Source organism: Hippocampus zosterae, chromosome 2, assembly GCF_025434085.1.
Source record: "Hippocampus zosterae strain Florida chromosome 2, ASM2543408v3, whole genome shotgun sequence".
Classification (NCBI taxonomy): domain Eukaryota; kingdom Metazoa; phylum Chordata; class Actinopteri; order Syngnathiformes; family Syngnathidae; genus Hippocampus; species Hippocampus zosterae.
Genome location: NC_067452.1, coordinates 12,063,335 through 12,082,441, shown reverse-complemented (window position 1 = coordinate 12,082,441; position 19,107 = coordinate 12,063,335). Strand labels below are relative to the sequence as shown.

Sequence of the window (19,107 nt, the reverse complement as noted above, 5' to 3'; positions counted from 1 at the left end):
TTAATATTGCATGGGTGTACAATGAATAAAGCAGCAAAATCCACCCATTTTATCCTTCTCATTTTGCTATTTGCTGTGGACTGAAAATGACATATCTCAGCTTGCTCGGGTCACACAACCGAACTCAGAAAACAGGCGGCAGAAAGGCTGCCACCCGAGATGGATAGAAATGGGCAGATTTTAATGCTTAATTCATGCTCCACAAACTAAATATTTATCAGAATACTGTACAGTGTTCAGACTAGTGGGGCCGCAGCGACCATACCACACTGTATATATATATATATATATATATATATATATTTTATTTTTTTACTTTACCTTGTCGATAAGACTCCATCTGCATTGAGTTTAGAAATAACGTTCTTATACGAATGCAGTCATACCACTGTGATTTACTGCACATACACAGCATTTCTTTTTGACGGTCTGCTGAACACCATTTTGACCCAACACTGTCACTCAACCAATATTTGAAATGTTTTATTTCACAGAATTTAGGACAACCAACTGCATAAAATAAAGGGAAACAAAAACAGCAATTGAAATTGCACTCACGTGATTATTCTTTTAAATTAAAAAAAATCCTTTTCCCTTGTCCATAAACTTGCAAAAGCAGGATAAACAGAAATTACAGGGTAAATTCAGAGAATCTGAAAGGCCAATAGCATTTGTTGGCAAATATAAATATAGTGGTTTGAACTGGGTGCCTTCACAGTTCACATAGAAAGAGTGCATACATACAGTTCACGCGACAGTAGGACACTCGGCACTGCCTGTATCAATCTTTATTAATGTAGAAAACCAGGATCTTTATTTGACAAGGAAATATATATACATTCAGCCAGTTCTGTGGAGTATGATGTTTGTGTTGTCCTTTACAACAACTTGCTTATCTACTCAGGGGCATAATTGTGAGAGTATGTGTAGTCTGTGTAGTAATTTTGGGTCCCACCCCTTCCTGTTGGGTAACCCCAAGAGCAAGGACCCCCTCTAGGTCCATCGGCTCGATCATGTCCTCGCCCCGGTCCCGGTCGTGGCCAGAGTCCAACCCGAGGAACTCCTCTCCCCCGGAATGGCCCAGGACCCACAGCACCCCTCATAGGCCCATGATTCATCGGTGCGGGCATGGCGCCACCCACATTGCCGAAACCCATGATACACATTCGCTGTGGAGGAAGTGTAGGTCTGACTGCTGAGCCCCCTCTGGTGGCTACTGTGGGAACACCCACAGGAACACCTGGTTTGTCAGTGCAATTCACTTGAGTCCTGCCACTCTGACATGTGGCCTTGATGCCGCCAAGGCCTTCCCCGCTCTTAGGCAGTACAGTGGGGTCCACTGGGCCAGGCGTAACCGCAACCTGATTGCTTGCAGTCAGAAAAGTGCTTGTCCCCGGCGGCCTCCAATTCCCCTCCCCAGCTCCGCTAAGCGTCCTGTCCGCATGTTGTGCTGGGCTACAGCTAGCATTGGTGGGAATGCCAGTCATGTAACTTTGTTTGACTGTGTCACTGTTGTCTATGTAAGGTAGGGAAGGGGTGAGGGGAGGAGTCCCGGGAACTCCAGGTCCTGCAGGGTCCGAGCCATACGTGTGACCGAGCATCATGAGGTGAGGCGGAGGAGGGGGTTTAACCTCTAACGGGAGAGAGGCCAGATTGGCGAGAGGTCCTGCTGTGGTGTTGACAGTAGGGGGGGCTGTCGTGGCCGGAACTGTGGCTGGGGGGCGGTACTCCTGTTCTTGGTTGCTGCTGCTGGGTGAGGCGGGATAGGCCGGGGAGGCTGCATAACTGGACGAGCCGGTGTAGGAAGACCACGAGGCAGAGGGACACAAAAAACTTTGGTGGGGATTGACGGGGAAACCTCCAGGAGACGAGCTTCCCGTGTCTGAGGAGCTGATGCCTAACTTGTTTGCGGCTTTGAACTGAGAGATGGCAGTTTTGAGAGCGCTGTAGTCGGACTGCGGCGGAGTTCCATCAGGGGTCGCATGAGGGTCGGGAAGCGGTGGACGGAACTCTTCCATGTTTGGGAGGGGCGGCTGTGGTGGCATCATTGTGTCCGCTTCGGGGTGCTGCTCTTTGCCTTCGACGACAGGGGGCGTCACACCACCATCGGAGTCTAACGACATGTCCTCCTCTCCCTCGCACTCATCGTTCACTACTGAGAAGACAGTAGGGGGTCAAAATAGAAATGTGGGTGACAGTGAGGAAAATAAAACAAAACAAAAAGTTAATGTGCAGGTCTGCATACAAGACTGATGAGTGAGCCAAACAGAATTAGAGGCACAACAATTAAGAATAAACTGACGACGGTTCTATTTTCAAATGAATCGACTGGTATTTTGATAATCAACTAATTGTTCAGACGTCGTTCATTGTCCAACAATACCGATTTCAGACTCTCAACAGAAAATATCAGATTTCTGTGGTGCTCTATGAAAGTTGCTTTTACTTTGGAAAACAATGAACAATATTTTTGCCTATTTTCTGCCATGGTGCAGACACAAAAGCAGTGACTAAATCATAATCAATTTATGTTTGTGTGTAATCTGAGTCAACGATTCACTGGGGAAAAAAAAGAATCCATCAGATGACTCGATTATTACAATAATTGTTAGTTGCAGCCCTAAACCGAATACAAAGGACACTAGCACAGAACAAGACTTGTTCCGCTGGTCAATGGAAGTACCCACCTGTAGAGGGCGGTGTTGGGAGCTCATTTTGATTGATGGTCCCAATAAGGCTGTGGAAAGCACTCATAATATCATCAATGCTTGCTATCATTATTCCATTCCTGGAATATTGAAGGAACATCTCAAAGGGCCTCTCTGGGAAAAAATAAATAAAATGATTCCAAATAAAAACTGTTTAGCAATCTTGCATATTCCAACACTTGAGTTCAATTCAAAATAAAAGTACCTGTGACGAAAATAAGATGACGTTGTTGTGTGTGCTGAGCTTGCAGCTTAATCAGGCAGTCGAGATCAGGAGCCTGACGTGACTGGGCGTCACACTCGTGGTAGGGAAGGAACTCTACTAGGTGCTTCTTTTGATAGGTTGTCAGAAGGTTGAGTAGCCCCATCGCGTTGGTGTTCAACCTGTGACACAATACAATAAGTCAGCTTCCACATCGTTCTTCTTCCATCAAAGCTCACAGCTGGCCAAAGAAACACATCCCAAGGATTGTTCTTTGGGATGGGTTTGGGTTTGGATGAGCTCAAACTGACCGGCCCATTTCTTTAAGCTTCTTCTGTGACTTGCAGTGCACCTTCCACTGCCAGGGCTGCTCGGGGGTACTTTGTTCCTCTAAGAACTTCAGTAGTGCCTGCAAGCGATCTGAGACAAAAAAATAACCAAAATAAACACTTGGCCAAAACAAATGATGGGTTAAGAACAAGAACTAACCCTGTGTGATGAGGTCAGGATTAAGAACAAACTCGTCGGACACCAGGAAGCCTCCAGACAAAAACAGTTCATTGTAGGTGTGGTTCTTGACATCGTCCAGACTGTCGACACCAGCAAAGCTCACAGCAGGCAACTTCTTCAAAGACACCAGTGCTGGGATCTACAAGTTACAGGTCAGGGCAATTTTAGTGTGATAATCAAGCCACGTCAGTGATGAATGCGATATTTAAAAAATTTAAGAACTAACGGGGGTCAGTAGTGCTATTAAAAAAAATAAAATGCAGAATGCAGCTGAGACCATGAGGATGTAACATTACCTTGTGCACATTTGCAGCAATGTGTTCATTCTGAATGATGATAAGCAGTTTGTCTAGACTGCTGCTGTTTTCCAGAAACATCTGCGGGGTGCACTCGCTGTTGCCAAGACTTTTCAAGTATTCCTTCAGGACAAGCAAAAACATCATTATTTTCTAATAGGAATTGTCGCAACATGCGTGTGTCTGCCAACGTAAGGACCCATCACTCATGAATAGCTGTATGTACTGTCAGCCTTTTTGGGAATGATGTCATCATTGCATGTTCGTCCGAATCGAAGAGCTGTGATTGAAGTTCTTGTTTTGGAAGGGGAACCACCAAGATACATGTTCAAAAGAGTGTAACTGAGGTCTCATCGCCTGTCACTATAGAGTTGAGGATAATTTTGTCACATTTGTGACACTCAATAAGAGCCAAACAAGCTTCAAAACGGGCTTGTTTGTGGACATATCTAAGTTCTCTTGGAACCCGCTTGTCACCAATCTTTGTAAAGCCTAGCTCCCTCACAATATCGCAGCACTTCCATCCATGCCTTACTCCAAGAAGTTCAGCGATGTCGTCAGTAAACGGGCGGGGCTCTTATGCGCTTTTCTACTTTTTGTTGTCCAAGTGCTTGACACTGTTCCCTCACTTACCGACTGATGATGCAACATCAGGAGCAACTGTAGGTTCAGTATCTTGCTCAAGGACACTTCAACAAGGTCGCAATGGGGATTGAACGCTCAACATCTGAGTTGGCAGAATACCACTCTACTACTTAGCCATGCCGCCCCGATAATTGCAATTGTGCTATATTCTATGACTTAGTTGTTCTATGCTAGAACCATTTCCAGGATTAACCGCTGAAGATGGCCTTCTGCGGTACTTCTTTTTCGGTCCCGGAGGTGGCTTGGATATTCTTCATCTTTGATCCTGGATACCCACTTTTTGACAGCTCTGTAGCCCCATAAACCTTTTCCATCTTTGAAAATGTTCCCCTTCCAAAACAAGGAATTTAATCAGTGCTCTCTGCATCTGACTAACATCCAATGATGATAGAATTTCCAAAATGACTGACAATCTGTGTATACTTGCAAACAACATTTTGGAAGTTGATATTTAACTTAGTAGTTCAATTCCACACTGTTGAAATTTCTAGACAAAATGTGAACTGTTAAGGTAAATTTAACATAGCTACTTTTTGACTGCCAATCTCATAGAATGAACCTATGCATCCAGCCTTTATCTATTTATTTATTTTTAGTTGTCGGTCGCCCGCTTCCACCACCCAAAATCCAAGGTCAGCAGTAATGTTCAAACTGGCCATAATGTGACACAGGAAATTACTTTTGTAGAATAAAACCTCTACATTCAGATGAAAACGTTGGTCTGCCATCTTACCGTTTGTCATTATGGTGGTGCAGCAGTATTTTCTGAAGCCGTACTTGGTGTAAAATGTCTGAGAATCACTAAATAGAATAGAATACAACTGCACAGAATTTTTACACGACCTAGTTTGCACCTCTGTTTTCAAACGGTAACACTTTATAAAACAACCCTTGTCATGGCTCTCGTCTGCACCCTTGATGACCACCTGAATGCAACCTGACACCGACTTTTACAGTCCAATGAATTAGATGAGAAAGGGGCATTTACCACTATTTTTGAAAGCGTTGTACCTTTATCTCCTTGCAGACTGTACTCTCCTCGCCCTCATCCCCAGAGTAGATGTAGAACTTGACTGTATTCTTGGTGACATCCTTAAAGATTTCCACCAAGCTGCTGAAAACTTCTGGTTTTAATTGACCGATGAGGCTGCCCGACATGAGTCCGGTACCAGTGCTGGCAGTGCCGAGTCCAGCAACAGTGCCCGAGGACGTGGCAGAAATAGACTTTGGCGATTTCGCTGATGACTCTGGGGGGATCTGGGAGGGAGAATAAGCCTCTTCCACAATATCTGCTGAAACAGGAACTGACTTAGCCACGCTTTCTATCGCCTCTTTTACAGGACCTTGACTACTACTCTGAGAAGAGTTCATCTGGGGGGGCTGTACTTCAGGTTTGGAAGTTTGCACTGATGACGGCATTGGTGAATCTGCGATCGCCTCGGGTGGCTCCGGGGAAGAGACCTTGGGTGAACCAGGTGGGGCCGGGATCAACTTTTCCAACTGCCCACTAAGTGCTTCGACATGCTCCTGCATGGAGACAGGAGTGACGTGCTGGTTGACAAAGTCTGAGAAGCAACTCCTGCTCTGCCAGGAATTAGGCAGAGGTAGCCGCGGAGGTAGTTGTAAGGTGTAAGTGATGCAATGGCTCTGCATGATGTTTTTAATGTCAGAAGTGAGGCTGTGCATTTCCTGGTTAAGTATCGTGTCCAAGCTGATAGAGGGCCTGAAAGGAGCTTCCTCTGCCAATGATAACGTCGGTGCGCCTTTTTTCACATCAATCGCAGAGGGCATCTTCAAATCGAGGCTTTCTATCGTCACAGCCTCTGGCTCAGGCTCAGCCTCAGGCAAGGACTGGATTTTTTCTGGAGAAGAGCAGAGTAGAAACTCTCAGTAATGCTCCGATAATTGCAGTCAGGTCCGAAAATTGGTACATGGACAAAACTGTTACCGTTTTGGCCCGAATCATCACCGCAAATGATTTGCAGTGTAAGGAATAAGATGTGCTTAAACTGCAGACCTTCAGCTTCAGGGTATTTACATGCAAATCTGGTTGATGTTATAGAAATAATACTGGGTGCGGCTTCCACTTTTTAAGAAACCAAAAAGTGATGGTCCAAATTAACTTTCACATTTTTAGAGTTGGTTCAGAGATTAACTTTTTCCAACTGCTCACTATGTGCTCAGACATAATCCTTAGCAGTTTATTATGGTATGAAGTCTCTAATGACAAAGAGTGCTGGAATTCATCCCCGGTGCTGCTCTGCCGGGGCCTCATTTTACTTACTAATTGTTCTCGAGGCATACAGAGTCCATTCAGTTTTGCGTGTTCGGCAATTGAAACGCATGCTCAATCGCATTCATGTCAGTGATTGACTTTGGTCATCGTATAACAGTCCACTTCTGTGATTAAACTCTTTGAATGCTGTCGCAATATGCTTTGGGCCCTTGTCCGTCTGCACTGTGAAGCGCCATTCAATCACTTCAGAATCATTTTACTGAATATGAGCAGATGATCAGATTGCCCAAAACACTTCAGAATTCATCCTGCTGCTACTATCAGCAGTCCCATCATCAATAAATACAAGGAAAGCAGTTCCATTGGCAGTCATACATGCCCAGCTGTCCATGGAGCAGCTTACTGTCGCATTACTTTATGAGTCCCATAAAAAGCAGGGGGCATATAAATTGTACAAACTGCTCAAACTTCTACGCGGTTCACCTGATTTGGATGTAAATACCCTAACATTCCAACTGAAAGGCTGCATTTAAAACACAACTTGTGATGGTGTCCTGAGCAGGAAAACCATGTACAATTGTACATGCACAATTTTACAATTGAATTCATTTACCTTCATTTGTGGGTATGGCACAGCTTGTACTGGCTGAGGTTTGAGCTTGGTCTACTGGAGAGCCTGCGCTAAAAGTACTTCCGGGACTACAGTCCATGTCCACCTAAACCAAGAACATAAACATTCTGAGTTGACAAGGGTTACACCAAGCTGTGTTGTAGGGTAATAAATGTCAGAATCAACAGTTCACATCTCACCTCCGTGTAGTTAGTTTGTGATGCAGGCTCAATTTGTTTACTAAAATCGGAGGCCGGAACAGCAGTCTCCACCCTTGTTGACAGTCCACTGTGTTTTGATTTCACAGATATTGATCCCTGAGCAACGGCTTTGTTGAGAGTGGAGAGCAGTATCTTGAGGAGACGCTGGGTCTCATGAACTGCTGTTGTATTGGTATTGCCACAAGTCCTCAAGTCAGTGTCATAGATACCCATGCTTTCCATTACCGTGGTCAGATTTTCACTCTGGCCGCCGTCTTCTCCAGTCTCTTCCATTGGTGCCCCTTTGGAGGAAGAACAAAATGTGTGCATTAAAAAATGGAGGGAATATATACATTTTTTAAACAGTCAACCGTGCATATATCCAAGTGCCACAAACATGAATAAAAAGCCATGGCTCAAAAATAACTTTTTCCCCTTCAGGAGCAGTTTTTGGCTCCATTTGAGAAGGGCTCTGTCATTTGGAGGATCAATTTGTTTGATTTTTACATAATCAACAGTTTGTTTCATTGTGAGGAGTAGCAAACTGTATTTTCTTGTCTAAAAACATTCAGTGGGGCAATATCAAGCAGAATTACACTTTTCAGTTTAAATCAAGTTGCTCTGAATGCATTTTATTGTCTTTTGGCATAGCCAAGTTGATTAAAAAAAACCAACTACTGAAATGTAATTAAAAAATATTATGGGGATATAAAAAGTCCAAATCAAATCTGAGGAATCTCTTGTGAATAAACGATCACTTAATTTTCAACATACAATACTAATATACCATAACGATTAAAGTATATTAGTTTGACCACATAATCAAAAATCTGAGTCGCTCACGTGATTTTTAGCTGATCAGGGATCGGGTAAAAATATGTTTTTGCTTCATTTCCTGAGTTCTTAAAGGTCACAAAGTGAACAAATACTCCAAAGCTATAAAGCGCTTGTCAAATGGAACAGTAATGGTGACATTGTTTTTATATTACACAATGCTGTTTTTGGTGGGGGTGAGAGTAGCAAGTAGCAGTCAGCGTGAGAGTGAGGGGGCCGCGCGCACACACGCATGGTGCATTTTGTTACTCCATGTGTTTTATTGGAGCACAAATGCATATTTTGACTTTCAAATTGCCTATTTCGAGCTTTGAACACCCCCGGTGAATTATCTTATTTTTAGAGTTTATTTGAGTGGTACAATTTGTTAGAATTAAGAAAGTTACATCCTATGAAATAAATGACATTTTATTTTCAAATTTACAAGGGGGAGATGATCGTTGATGCCGTTTCATCAATTTCGCTGAAATAAAATCAATCAAGAATGTGACAACCCGGAAAACCTGTCCACACAAAACCATTTCCAAAAACGTATATCAAGAAAGGGGGTCAGTTCATAAAACATGGTTGCACACACAAAAGCACTTAAAATGACTAGAAATTATGTGGATCGCAGGTATAGTAATGCTGTAAGACCTCATAAAATGCCAGAAAACAGTCACTCCGGATGTGCAGTGCAAAGAATTGGATGACTTGTGTGGACTGGCGACAAAGTTAAGCTTCTGCTGCATGTCAATTACCGCTCGAAGTACAGTTAACAAAAACCCCACAATGTTGACTGGGAGTCTCTATTATGTTGTGAAACTTCATGATTCTCCTTCACCAATATGGTAAAAAAGACACTAAATATATACATCACAAATCTTTCCTCACCCCTGCTGGGTTCACCGTTGCTCAACAGATCTGTGCGTTGATGTTTGTTCTTGTCTCCCCGTTCATCGCCTTCAAATTTCCTCTTGAGGTTGTTGGAATCACAGGCTCCATCCTTTTTTTCCCTGCCAGGATCCTTGACTAGTGTTCTCTTGTGGAGTTGGATCAGTTTCAGTAACTGCGTCATTTTGTCTTTGTCGTAGTCGCTCTGTGATAGCTGCACCTTCAGTGGCTGTGGCTGTGGCTGGGATTCAGTGTGGGACTCGTGCTGCAACTGCGCACCGTTTGAATGGGCCAACGCTGGCCCCTGTTTGTTGGAGTCTGAAGCCGCGATCTCCTGCGCGCGTTGTTCTGGTGGTGGCCTTTCTGACAGTCTCTCAGAGCGGTCTGAGCCCCCCCAGTCAGAAACCGGACTGTACTCTGTAGAGACCGGGGCAGCGACAGGTGGAGGGTTGCTTATCCGTTCAATGATGTCCTTTGCCTTGTTCACGGGTAAAGTGTAGTTGGATGAGTTGTGGATGTAAGAACGCAGTATGGCTTCCATGTTCCCTTTGGGTCTGGGTAAAGGAACCGTATATGGCCTATCATCCACATGGTATTTGTAATCAGGCAAGATAAATGGCCGCACTCTTCCCGAGTCTATCCGACTTAAATAGTCCGTGGCTTGTCGCTCCACAGCGGAACTTGGGTCCTTGCCCGCATTTGGGCGCAAGGTGAAAAAGGCATAATGCAAGGCAGGGATGAAACGTTCCATAGATGGGAAGTTGGTGTGTGGCCCTGCCGTCAATGGCTCTGGGTTGGAAAGTCGGGCTGCTACGACAGACAAAAACAAAAAGAATATGGGATCATAATCAGCCGATCGTTTACGATCAATTTATGACTGAAGCTTTCAACAGGATCGTTCCTTGATCAAACCTAAAATAACCTGGACAAATCTGACTACAAAAGTAAACACAATCATCAATCAAGAGTTTGGCATTCCATTACTTGGTCAGAGCTTTATCCAGATTCTCACATTACGGTAAATATAAATGATGGTGAGTAACTCACAATACTTGAAAACGGCCCTTGACTCGTGAAAGAGGAATATTGCTTGTAGGCTCTTTTCAACCCGCCCTCGCCGTTCTGCAAAAGAAACAGAAACTTTTAAAAAGCGTGAACCTCATCGGGGATAACAAGTAGGAGGCAAACAGAGTAGAGAATTATGAGAGAACAATTAAAAAAAATGCTTGCGGGCACCTTTGGACTCCATCATCTGTGCTGAGGACAACAGAAAGAGAAAGCCTCGGTCAAACAGGGACTTCACCAGCACCTACATTAGAAGGTAGACACGACAGTTAAAAAAATAAATAAATAAAAAGGAAAAGCTTGTATGTCATTATCAAACAACTTGAGCCTGTTTCTGACTATTTCCATATGAGTTAGAAGCTGGCACTGTTTTCCTTTGGTAGTGCTTTCCCAAGAGACGCTGCACAGCAAGCAACGTGGCCCAAACTGAATGGTCAAGCAGTATGTAAGGTTTTCATTAGTGGCCAATCAGTCACTTGTTTTGCTGCGATTCAACATTTGAATCGTCGGCAAACAGCATTGCCACATTTCAGAAGAAACAACCGATCAAAAATATACACGAGGTTTCACCAAAAAAAAAACGCCAACTACATTTATAATTTGACATGTACCAGTGGAACATAAGACTCCCACTGGTCAAAGTCCATGAATGCAGTCAGGGAATGGGGCAATCAATAATTGCCAGCAGCCCCTGAAGGTATCCATTTTTACGCCTTTTTCTTCTTCTTTGTGGCCATTCACTGTTCAATGTTTTTGTGATTCCAGTTTTAAAAAATGATACAGAACAGTATATTTTACGCGGCGGATAACGTTTTTACACTGCAGCCTGTCGGTCAATGTGTGTGGTGCTTAATTGCTTTGAGACAGTGACTGCCAATTTTTTATTTATTTTTTTACTTTCGGTCTCTTTAACCGTCAACAAATTTTAAATAGTAAAGAGTCGAGACTATAGCGTTAGCTTCTTTACTTTAAAAAACGGCTAGTAAAAGTCCTCATCATGTTGGAAAACATCATTTGAAGGAGGCAATACCATATTCTGATTCGCAACATTAGAGACTCCCAGGTAGATTAGGGTAACTCACCATCCGGTCTTTCTCCAGTTTGTTTATCAGTGCCGCCAGACTGCCACTGGTCGGTTTTCCTTTTCCTTCTGTAACCTCAAAAAGGCTGCATGACATCCCATACTTCACCACTGGAACAAAGCAAAATACATGTTGGGATGGAAAGTAACAAGCTTCCTGTCGTGTACCTTATCAAAATTTCTCATAGCACGCACCACCCACATTATTGTACGTTACATTTGCAGAATCTGTGCATTGCTGACCTTCCCGTGATGTGCTATAGGTGTCCCAAGCGAAGAGCACAGCAGGAATCTTTCTCTTCACTTGCTCAAGCAACATGCCTTGATTCATTTCAAGCTTCTCGGGACTGTCAAATGAAAGCAACACTCCATTTTTACTAACCAAAGTTTTAATAGCATAAACTCGAGGTCTAAACAATGAATCGATTAAGAGACAACAATTTTAAAAATCAAGTACCGTAATCATTCAGAGCCATTGTTTGCTTAATAAAAATCGAAATTCTCTGATTTCTGTCTTCCTTCACAAGAGCAGGCTGATTATCTTTGTGTTTAATCAAAATACGACCATGGCCTACATCTACTTTTACTTTGGAGAACAATAACCGACCCAGTAACTGAATCAATTTCAAACCGTTGGTCGGCACATCAATCCCCCTTGTGTGTTATTGCTTAATTGTTTAGTTTTTTAAAAAATAATAATAGAACAACTATGATTGTTGAATAAACTCTAATCGAAGAAAAAACATTTTGTAATTCACTTTAATGCAAAATAAAATGGTATCAGATTATTGCCTTAATCAATGAACTTATCGATAGCATAATTCATTTTAAATGTTTCGATAGTGAGGGCCTTAATAAATGTCCCCTGATACAGCTAGACTGCCACATTGCGCAATGCAAAGCAGCTTTCCCACAATGCAACATTATGGGATGTGGCTGCCATTTTGGACTTGCTGTCTCCATGGTGAATGTAAACAGTACTGTAAATGAAAATACTGCGACATTGCACAGAAATTGACTCCAAACAACAGTGTTAATACTAACCACACAGTGATAAAAACAAAGAAAAAATGTCAGTCTCAGACTTGAACAGACTAATTGCATTTGCATTCATTTCAACGGACAACACGATTTAAATGCATAAAGCGAGGTTCCACTATATATGTTGTCTACTCACAGTTTGAAAGGAAGGTAGGCCCGCGAAGATGATCGTAAACGGATCGGGAACAACTCATGGCCCTTGGTTACCAGTGGACCACTCCACACAGAATAGGAGTGCCGCCCTGCAATTGCATCAAATGCGGGTCATCACTTTAAAAATTGAACAGCGAGCGAGACCAGATTTTAAGACTTTGGTTCAGCTCTAAAACAGTTTAGCGCAGGGGCGGACATTACGGTGATTTGAATTGGGTATTTCGAGAGAACATGGCTTTACAAAAACTCAAGACATCAGTCTATCATCCGACCTCAATCTAACATGTGCCGCGTGACTGAGATACAGGACAATTAATTGACATCTGACACAGATGTGAGAACAAATGCACCTTCACCTGCTTCAGTAGCTGAAAGATTCAAGGAAGCTACTGGTACTGAGTTGCCCATTTACTCTAGTTATTTTGATTTACGTAACTTAAAGGGTGAAAAGAAAAATTAGAGAGCAATGTCATATTCGAAAATGCGTTTGCCTCATCTGCAAGTGTACCACTTCTATTCAAAAGAAGGGGCATTTAAAGCAGAATTCTTGGATTATCCATTTTTAAAAAATCCCTGTTATATTATTGAGATTAAACCCAGAGTTCATGGACAATTTAGGAAATTTCTCACAGAGGCAAAGTAACCCAACATGCTTCTTGACTGCGTTATTTGGCTAATTGTATTTAGTAATATTGATGAATTATGGGTTAGGTTCAACAAATGGTGGATTTTTTTCGGAAACATGAAAGCAATAAATTACAATGCATGGCAAAATACATACTGCTCAACTTCAAAGCAAAAAAAAAAGAAAATCTCTCAAAAACCTGATCCGCTAGATAAGACTATAGACATTTGTTTTTTTTTAATCAGTGCCAAAAATATGTTTAGGGACACATAAATCCATCTCTGATGAAAATTTGCCGTTGGCCTTGTAAATCTTTGAAAGGACATGCGGGCACCGTGTTGGAAGTGTGCAGATGCTATCTGGACTATACATCCTTGGTTTAATCGATTCCACATAAGTAATCAGAGTAAGATAATTTTAAAAAGTGTAGTCACTCTGGTCAAAATATGACAAACTTCTAACACTCACAGTCTAGATAACAAAAACCAAATTATTCGTGGGTGAGTCTATTACAAACTCATGAATATCAAACAGATATTACCTCGACTTCCTTCAGAGGAAATAACACCAAGCCTATTAAACAGAGAATCACAAAGCCTGTTAAGAAATAAAAGACCCTAGGGGAGACGTTACAGATGTTTTTCAAAAGGAACGTTTTACCTGTGTGTCGAAAAAGGAGTGGCTGCAGCATCCTTGCCTTTGTATTGAAAGCAAACCACAGCATAGGGGCACACTTGCCTGGGGCGTGCTTTGATTTCATCAAATGCAAATTCGAAAAAATATTGCTGGAAGACAAAAGGACAGTCCAGTTGAAGCCAGAAAACGGAGTCAGGCTGCGGATCGCGTCTCTAACCTGTGTGAGCTCAAACGCTCTGTAGGACAGCAAGGACGTAACCCGATTGGCACTTTTGGACAAATGACAGTCAAACTTGGTTGCCGGTTCCTTCGCGTTGTTTGGCATATTCTCGTGGATATGCTTGACTCTTCCCTGAAAAGACAAAACAGCCACCGTGAGATTTGGGACCCTGAAGATGTCAAGAAGCATGGTAAAAAGGAAATACTGACCCTCATCACTTTAAAAATGATCATGTCTCCAGCTGAACCAACTTCAAAGGGATTAATTTGTAATAAATCCGAGAATTTGGAGAGATATACACCTACAATGAAATAGGAACTGGACTGAGAAACAAATTTCACAGAGGAGTATACAAGCAAGCAGCTGTCGCTTATGCAGTCATGTCACTTACCCACTGATGCATTTCCGACTGTTGTTATCCTTGAGTGTCCCACGGACAAACCCTTCTCGCAGATCCACTGAAGCTAAAACGGTCATGGGAACATTGTTGTCACCAGATAAAAATTCTCATTTTCCAACAGTAAAAGCAGTGGAATCACAGAAAACAAAAGGTAGACCATTGACCACAACATCAACGCTACTTCCATTAGCCTATCTATGGCATTTGGGAATCCGAGTTAGTATTAAGCTATCGAACTTTTGTTCAACCAATTGATGTGGATTGGTTGTTAAACAGGACTCGAAGGTTTGATCACTACGCTCGCTCATGCTCCCATTTTTTTACAGGTGTGCTTGTAAAAAAATCATCTGGTCACACAGCATGTGTCCACGTTTTAATATAATACCGGTACATAACGTGAAGACGCTTTCAAACGGCACACAGAAGGTGGAACAAGCGTCAGGTTAAATCCTTCCTGTATAAATTGAATAAATACATTGCAAAATCTGGACGTTAACGGCCATCTAACTTAACTAGCACCATTTTCTTAATAAAGGACAGCTTTCCATCAAGCACGCTCCAAGTCACTGAGGCTCTCACGACCCGCACGTGTCTATTTTTAGTAGTAAATACGCAAGTATAAATACTGCTGTAAAACACAAGATGCATATGGTTGGTTGAATCTCAAGCTGTTAACCTGCACAAAGCGATCGCGATCTTATAAACATTGACACCTCTTGCGGTCAGAGACGCGAGGTGCATTCAAATACAGTCGGGCATTTCAAACAGATGATAGTCCGTCAGTGCAGTAAAGGTTAATAGCTACAAGTCTCTCAATAACTTAGGTTTTCTATCAACCAATAGAAGCTGACATATATCAAGAATTGTGGGAGTGAAAGTACTTTAAATATTTTGCACAATGCTTTATTCTAAGGTGACAGATTCATCTAGTTAACTAGAAGTGGGTGTTGCAACGTATTGCAAACTTGAGTTGTTCAGAGCTGCCTTAGGTGGTGACGCGCCACACTTACAGTCCTGTTATTGTGACAATTTTGAGTGTTGCATAACATGCAACCCCACAAAGGGAATGTAAAGCTTGGAATCGTGCCAACAAACATTCCTTGTCCCCTTTGCAGCCCCTGATGTGTGAACAAGAAAGTGGAGAAAGAAAATCCCAAGGTGTTTTACCTTGGATTTTTCTGGGTATAAAAAGCAGTACGATTCTGTCAGTTCTTGTTCTGTCCGCCCTTCTTGCTTCATCTCTCTCCTCTTCTCGATGAACTGAAACACAGTTGAGAGAAGAGTAAATCGAAACATCACAAACGTATCAAAAGAAGTCCACCTAAGATTACAGGGTTTATTAATTAATTTTTACAATCTGTCCACACAGCTTTTTGTGATGTTAAAAACACGCACATTTCTACCGAACACATTGTGACAAGTGGAACCTGATCTGAAAGGTGGACTAACCTCCTTCTCCAGAAGCTCGTTGTGAATGAGCCTGGCCTTGCTGTAGGAGAACGTTCCTCTCGATGACACATCCAGGTAAAAAGAGGAGAGTAGCTTTACAAGGTCGTCAAATTCCCGGCTGTCAGGTGGCAGAAGCTGGTACAACCCTGTGCACAAAGTTAGAAAAAGGGGATTAGCATGCAGCAGAGAAGTATTATGAGATTCTTCCTCAACAAACGGCTGCAATATATATATCTATACCTGTATAGATATATGTTTTTTTCTTTCACATTCACAGTAGCGACATGAAAAGTGGCCACGTTTGGATGATTCTGTAAAAATCATGGACAGAACACTTCAAATGCCTTGAGCATCATGACAAATAAATTGATGGGAGGGAAAATCGATCACAAAAGTCCAAATACTACTTTACTGCACTCACTGCTTCTGACAAATGTTCTATTTGCATAATTCAAGATGAATTTTAGGCCAGGTGACGGCGTTTGAAAGGTTTTAGTCATTTTGATTCATCTACTTGGAGAGCCCCTCAAACTTTTGGCCCGTAAAAACCTATTAAGGTTCAAGGAGATATGTAAAGAAATCATGACATTATACTGTTTTACTCTATTTTGAGGACATTTTGGGACCAGATTTTCTATTGGTGGTAGCGCACAAAATTCCCCAAAAAGGCCACGGTTTCAGACACAAAAAACTCAATTTCTCCGAAACCCATCATTAGATTTTCTAAATTCTTGGTGTGCTATAATGTAATTGAGGTGGTCATTTCAACCACGCTTTCGAACATTCATTCATTCATATTTGAGGAGATGATTCCTATACAACCGTCAAATGGAACAGGGAACCAACAAAGCTTGGATACGACCACATAGTAACACAGCAAAGAGGTTTAAACCCCGGACTCAGTGTTATGATTCCTGCTTTGTCCAGAGTGAGTTATGGGTAAAATACAAGGCTTTCAGCTTCTTGCATGATACTTGACAGTTTCACATGAAACAGATGGTAATTTGAGAAAATATGTCCACATTGATGAAGCCTTCTGTGTACAGTATACACAAAGAGCTGGTGGGAGCTTTGTGACAACTACAGCCTGTGGGAGTAATTTATACTTTCATATGTTCTGAGATCATTGGGTAATCTGTGTTGATAATGTGTCTTGGACTTGCAAAGAGAAATTTGGATCTCCATTCAGCTCGAATGACAATCTTCACAGTGAAGTTATAGGAAGAATACTTCATCCCAATCAATTGGGTCAGTGTCATTGACCGACACCCGCAGTTGCAATATTTAACCCGACAGGTCAAGAGGACCAGTAAAAGGTCAACGGCACAAACAATGTGGGCAGGCTAATTTGGAAGGGCAGTTCTCAAAAAGAAACTTGAAGGCACCTTCACTGCAACGCTGCTGGCACTTACTCGAGACACGCAGGCTGCCATTCTAATGTTACATCGTGCCAAAACAAATGACTTGTGTGTGCATTCCACTGGAAAAGTACTGTTTCGATCTCGGACGGCGAGCATTTCGTCAGTTAGCGCGAGCAGTCAGCAAGTTAGCAGGCTAGCAACATGCAGCAGCAGAACCTCCACTCGAAAGCTGGACACGCTCTGTTCCAAATAACAGCGGTATGGCACCACCTTTCCGTTCTTTCTTCCTCGGGATTTGAAAAGGCTTCCGTGGCCTCTCCTCGCCTCGTCTCTGGCCCGGCGTGGGGGAGCCGCTCCAGCTTCGGGCGTCCGCCTGCACGCTGTTGTGGCGCTCGGGGGCTTCTTGCTCGGGTATTACACAGTCTCCACAGCCAGGCTGATCGCCATTTTGGTTGGCTGTGGCCGAGGTGGCGGCTGAAATCTTCTGGGGCTCGCCACCTTCCTGGTGTAGGCTGCCCATATCATTGTAATCCGACTCCCTTTTCCCCATCGTGCTGGGGTTTAGGGCCATTTTGGGGGCGCCGTGCACGACTTGGCGCGATGCAACGTAAGCCTGTAATGAATACGAGCTTCTTGTCTCACACACATACGCCGCTCCTCAGCCTGCCTCCGCCATTGTGAAAATGACGTAGACGTTCTTCTCCACTGCATTACGCCAGCGTCACCGTGTTTACATACCAGCAAATCTGCGCCACCTAACGTCAGAAAGAAGAAGTGCCGAATCCAATGACAGGTGAGAATCGAGAAGCGTTGGGCCACTAGGGTGTCCAAAAGCCAGACTGAGGGCCATTTGCTGCCACCTCTTTATGGGCCTCGTACTTATACTGATTCGATTCAATTCAATTTAATTTATTCACCTTTATGTAAGATCGAGGGTCTCATTTATAGTGACGAACAAACAAAAATAAAAAAGCAAAGGTCATGCTCAGGACATAGCCCACCTGGTCTACATTCGCCACTGGCAGTGTTGGTCCAAGGTGAGGAATGCATTTGGCTGCCCAAACACCCTGTTACAGGTTATTCTTAACTAAGGTTCTCAAGGTTCTATGTTTAACTGGATGAAAGGTGGTTCCGTTGGTTGTCTGTTGTTGCTGTTAATATGTGTTCTATTGTTGCATGTGTGACTATCTTTTGCTACAATGCTACAGTAAATGGAAAAAAAACATTCATTCTAATTAATTAAGTTGAACATTGCAATATTATTTAAAATTATTTGGGTTGTTTCTGTATGAAAGCTGTTTAATATGAAAGAGTTTTTATTTTAAAATTGAAAAATATTTGAATGTTACAAGATACCATTGATTTTGGTCAAATAAATAAAGAATAAATGGAAATATATACTGAAGGTTATACTATATGACAATAATGCTGATAAGTTTTTGCTTTCACCAACACCAAACTAAGACTACTTTTTTTTTCTTTTTGATAGATTGACTGGAGTCGCTGATGGAGTAGTGGTACACTTGCCTCACTTGTGTGTGGTCAGTGTGGGATCGGTTCCCACTCAGTAACAGTGTGGATATGGGTGTGAATGGTTGATCACCTCTATGTGTGCCCTGCGACTGACTGGTGATCAGTTCGGAGTGTAGTCCACCTTTCACATGTAATCAGCTGGGATAGGCTCCATCACTCCCTGTGACCCTGATCAGGATAAGTTGAAAATGAATGAATGGATACATTTAACTGTTTAGCCTATGTAAGCAAACACTACCACGGTTTGGGTTTTAGCATTGCTAAGCCACAAAATGATGCACCCTTCTCTTCCTTCAAATATTATCTATACGTCCTGAAGTGGGAAAATGTTTGGCCAATCCCCCATTAGACCTTTGTACGGTGTACTCTCAAACTAGTGGCCTGGGGGCAATTTGCGGGCCACGGGATGTCATTTTGCAACCCCCACTT

The 19,107-nt window shown here is 42.6% G+C and overlaps 1 protein-coding gene across 3 annotated transcripts; it reads right to left on the bottom strand.

The window, feature by feature from the left end:
* Nucleotides 1-470: 470 nt before the first annotated feature.
* tasorb (transcription activation suppressor b) lies at nt 471-17,838 on the bottom strand. 3 transcript variants are annotated; one of them, XM_052057933.1, is made up of 23 exons: nt 17,416-17,838; nt 15,785-15,930; nt 15,503-15,595; nt 14,327-14,399; nt 14,145-14,236; nt 13,933-14,067; nt 13,740-13,864; nt 13,621-13,652; nt 12,438-12,543; nt 11,504-11,607; nt 11,262-11,371; nt 10,351-10,423; nt 10,162-10,236; nt 9,115-9,924; nt 7,408-7,709; nt 7,211-7,313; nt 5,373-6,223; nt 3,717-3,839; nt 3,400-3,559; nt 3,222-3,330; nt 2,914-3,092; nt 2,688-2,822; nt 471-2,155 (listed from the first exon to the last, which is right to left on the bottom strand). In XM_052057933.1, exons 1-23 carry the CDS (start codon nt 17,714-17,716, stop codon nt 897-899), a joined length of 5,496 nt encoding a protein of 1,831 aa, XP_051913893.1. In that variant the 5' UTR covers nt 17,717-17,838; the 3' UTR covers nt 471-896. The 3 variants fall into 3 exon arrangements, with proteins under 3 accessions (XP_051913893.1, XP_051913894.1, XP_051913895.1); XM_052057934.1 differs by having other exon boundaries at nt 471-2,152; XM_052057935.1 differs by having other exon boundaries at nt 9,115-9,921.
* Nucleotides 17,839-19,107: the final 1,269 nt, after the last annotated feature.